Below are 4,510 nucleotides of genomic sequence, written 5' to 3' on the forward strand. Positions count from 1 at the left end.
GTTCATTAGAGGATTGAAGGATTATTTATTTAGATCTATGGTTGGGTCGAATTGTTCTACTTTTGCTGAGGTTTTGAGTTTGGCTCTTTTGATTGAGCAACGACAGAAGGAAAAAGGAGGCAATAGACAAGATTCACATAAGAAGAAAATGATTGAAGGATCTTACAGTAACTATTTAAATCGTGGTAGTGGGTCTATGTTTGGTTATCAGGGGCAACAAAGACTCATGTCTCAAAGGGGTGGTCATAGTGGGCAGTCTTCTGGGACAATGCAGATTCGTAGATCAGATTTTGGAGCAGCATCACAATCCATTTTCCCTGAGAGACATTCTGGTGTTTCAGCTACATGATGTTCTACTTGTGGTAGGTTTCACTTCGGGAACTGTTCTAGAGATGGTAATGCTAAGGTGTGCTACCAATGTGGCCAAATAGGTCACATCAGGAGGGATTTTCCTGTAGACACGACACACCCATCCTCTAGTTATGCATCAGCACCAACAGCTTTGGCATTTTCTCAGACTCATTTTGCACATATGCGTTAAAGTGGAAATTCTTATGTCAGAGGTTCAGGAACATCTCAGCAGGGAGGTAGAGGATTTGGTGGTAGAGGTCAGATACCAGCAGGAAGAGGTCAGGCTCGAGTGTTTGCTTTGACATGTCAGGATGCTCAGACATCCAATGCAGTAGTTACAAGTATACTTTCTATTTGTTCTAGAGATGCTCATGTTTTGTTTGATCCTGGAGCTACAAATTCTTTTGTATCCTTGTGGTTTGCTACTCGACTTGGTAAATGTTCATCTTCTTTAGAAGAGCCTTTAGTTGTAGCTACACCTGTTGGAGGAAATTTGCTTGCTAAGTCGGTGTATCATTCTTGTGATATAACTATTGATGGCAAGGTGTTGCCGGTAGATTTGTTAGTTATTGACTTGATAGATTTTGATGTGATTTTGGGTATGGATTGGTTGGTTTTTCATCATGCCACTTTGGATTGTCATAACAAAGTGGTGAAATTTGAGATACCGGAGAAATCAGTCTTCTCGTTTCAAGGAGAACGTTGTTGGGTACCACATAACCAAATCTCAGCCTTGGCAGCTAGCAAGTTAATGAGAAGATGTTGTCAAACGTACTTAGCCGTGGTAAGGGATACACAAGTGGCTGAAGAGAAATTGGAAAAAATTCCAATAGCATGTGAATTTCCAGATGTTTTTCCTGAAAAACTTCCTGGGTTACCATCTGATAGAGAGATTAAATTCTCTATAGACTTAGTTCCAAACACTCATCCTATATCCATACCTCCTTATTGTATGGCCCCAGCAGAACTTAAGGAGTTAAGGGAGCAACTTCAAGATCTTTTGGATAAGGGTTTTATTCGTCCAAGTTCTTTTCCTTGGGGAGCACCAGTATTGTTTGTAAAGAAGAAAGATGGATCCATGCGGTTGTGTGTAGACTATAGGTAGTTAAATAAAGTAAATGTAAAGAATAAATACCTTTTGCCACGCATTGATGAGTTGTTTGACCAACTTCAAGGAGCTCAATGTTTTTCAAAGATTGATTTGCGGTCGGGGTATCACCAATTGAAGATTAAAAGGGATGACACAACGAAGACAACTTTTTCGTACGCGTTATGGGAATTATGAATTTCTGGTTATGTCTTTTGGGCTTACTAATGCCCATCAACTTTCATGGATTTGATGAATCGCGGTTCTAAACCATTCTTGGATCAATTCGTGATTGTGTTTATTGATGATATCCTTGTTTATTCCAAGAGTAAAGAAGAACACAAGCGGCATTTAAGGTTGGTTTTGCAAACCTTAAGAGATAAACAATTATTTGCCAAATTCTCAAAATGTTATTTTTGGCTGGATAGTGTGTCATTTTTAGGACATGTTGTGTCTAAGAATGGAATAAGTGTAGAGCCAAGTAAGGTGGAAGCAGTCCAGAATTGGCCCAGACCTACCACAATGAAGGAGATTTGGAGTTTTCTTGGCTTAGCTGGTTATTATCGACGTTTTGTGAAGGATTTCTCAAAGATTGCATCTTCGTAGACTAGGTTGACCCAGAAGAAAGTTGAGTTCCGATGGACTGATGCATGTGAGGAAAGCTTTCAAAAATTGAAGGAGTACTTGACGTCATCACCTATTTTGGCATTACCTATAGGTGGTGAAAGTTATGCAGTTTATTGTGATGCTTCTAGAGTTGGTCTCGGTTGTGTACTTATGCAACAAGGTAAAGTTATTGCCTATGCATCTAGACAACCCAAGAGGCATGAGGTGAACTATCCCACACATGATTTGGAAATGGCTGTCGTTATTTTTGCTCTTAAGATTTGGAGGCATTATCTATATGGTGAAACTTGTGAGATTTATACCGACCATAAAAGTCTTAAGTATATCTTTTAGCAGCGAGACTTAAATTTAAGACAAAGAAGATGGATGGAACTCTTGAAAGATTATGATTGCACAATCTTATACCATCCAGGGAAGACAAATGTTGTTGCAGATGCTTTGAGTAGGAAATCCATGGGCAATCTCGCTCATATAGCAGAAGTAAAGAGGCCAATAGTTAAAGAATTTCAAGAAGTTGTGGAAATAGATATGGTGAAATGGGGTTTCCATTAGATTTAGAGAATTTGGAAAAGAGAAAGTTTGAGGGATTTTGAGTTACCTTTCTCTTCTTGGTTACTATCCTCCCCCCCCTTAAATCATATTCTACTAAATTTCTTTATTTTCTTAACTGTCATTAAGAAGTTTTTTCTTCTCCTTTCATCCTCTCTCACGGCTCTTCTCTCTTCCTCTCTAGTTTTTATTTATGTATTTCTTTCTTGGTCAAAGGAAATTAATGGTTAAAGGAGATGGATGAGTGCATGTGATGTTGTTATTGGAGGAAATTTTGAAGTGGTTGAGTGTGTGTGTGTTTTTCTTTTAGCGTGAGAATGTGATAAAAGAGGCGAAGGTTCTGATACAAGTTTACTATTGCTAATTATGTTTTATGATGATTAGGTGTGATTTTGTGATCTATGTATCTAACTGCTGATGAATTGATATTTGACTAGGTTGGTGATTATGTGAGAACGTTGATCTAATTGATTTGATAAAATAATACTAAGGTGAATATATATTAATTAATACATAACTTATTAAATTGATTATGTGTTTAAAATTATGATTTGACTCTGATGAGTATTTTTGTTATCACGAAGTAGTAAGTAGAATGATTAATGGAAGTGTTGCCATGAAGAGAATTATATGATAAAAGTGCATATGTTATGAATATTCTATGTTTAGACTTAGAGGTATGCGAGAATATGACAAGATTAGGGTTAATAAGTAACTGAGAAATGCTATGATGTTTATATGATATTTGTATGTGTTAGGCACATTTATATTATATGCTACGGATGAAGCTTGAAGTCGAGGTAAATGTAAAAGTTCATATTTAGAAAATCTCCATTTTGATAGCTGACGTTAGAGTTGAGAAAATTAGTATAATTATAATTCTATTTTAAGATTTAATTATAATTTTTGATTGTTTATAGATGATATGATATAATTACTATTAGAAACTGAAAAAATCGTAAGATTTCGAGTTTAAATTAGGACGTGATATCAAATCCAACAATATTGACATTTCTTAGTTGACCTAGGAGTTAAGGCAAATTTAATTGTATTTTATTTTGAATTTTTTAATTTATTTATTGAGGAAAAATTAAGTGTTTTTGAGGAAAAAATTTATTTTGTTTTTAAAATATATTTTTTCTACCCTACTAAATTTTTATGGAAAACTTTATTAAAAAAAAATTCAAAACACAAAAAATTTGAACTTTGTGTACTAGAAAATTTGAAAAACGTTTTCTAGTATTCATATGTATTTTAGAAAATCGAAATTTGTGTATCAGAAAACATTTTTTAAGTTTTCCGTTACACAGATGTGTTGTAATTTTGAAATTTATGTTTTATAATTTTATTTTAAATTTCCTGAACACATTTGTGTTCTAAAAAACTTTCAAATTTTTCTAAACATAAACATATATTCAAAAACATAAATTTAAGTATATGAAATAAATTTTTATTTTTGGTTTAACATGCTTTAGGTTCTACAATACAATTATTTAGGAAAAAAGATATTTGAAATAGAAATTAAAAATATTTTGTTATATTATATAAAATTATTTAATTTTTATCGTTTTAAACAATTTATGATTTATGTGATCTAATAAATTTGTAATTTTATACTTTTTAAAAATTCATTCAATAAATCTTTTAATTAAACGGTCGTTGAGAATGTGTTAATGATTTAAATTTGTCTATCTTAATTATAAATAAAATAAAAAAATTATATTTTTATTCTTAAAGAAACTAAACACTTTCACCTTAATCAATAATATTATGTTTACTATATATTAAATATTAATTTATACGATTATCCAATAACATTTTTATTGATAAACAAATTATTTAAATTAATACATACATTTTCGCTTGTATTAAATTAAAAGAACTGATGCACTCTTT

The 4,510-nt window shown here is 32.7% G+C and overlaps 1 protein-coding gene across 1 annotated transcript; it reads left to right on the plus strand.

The window, feature by feature from the left end:
* The first annotated feature begins 392 nt into the window (after nt 1-392).
* On the plus strand, nt 393-1,456 carry LOC140920091 (uncharacterized). Its single transcript, XM_073367405.1, has 2 exons — nt 393-406; nt 562-1,456. Exons 1-2 carry the CDS (start codon nt 393-395, stop codon nt 1,454-1,456), a joined length of 909 nt encoding a protein of 302 aa, XP_073223506.1.
* The last annotated feature ends 3,054 nt before the right edge of the window (nt 1,457-4,510 follow it).

Source organism: Cicer arietinum, chromosome 4 (assembly GCF_000331145.2).
Source record: "Cicer arietinum cultivar CDC Frontier isolate Library 1 chromosome 4, Cicar.CDCFrontier_v2.0, whole genome shotgun sequence".
Taxonomy (NCBI): Eukaryota; Viridiplantae; Streptophyta; class Magnoliopsida; order Fabales; family Fabaceae; genus Cicer; species Cicer arietinum.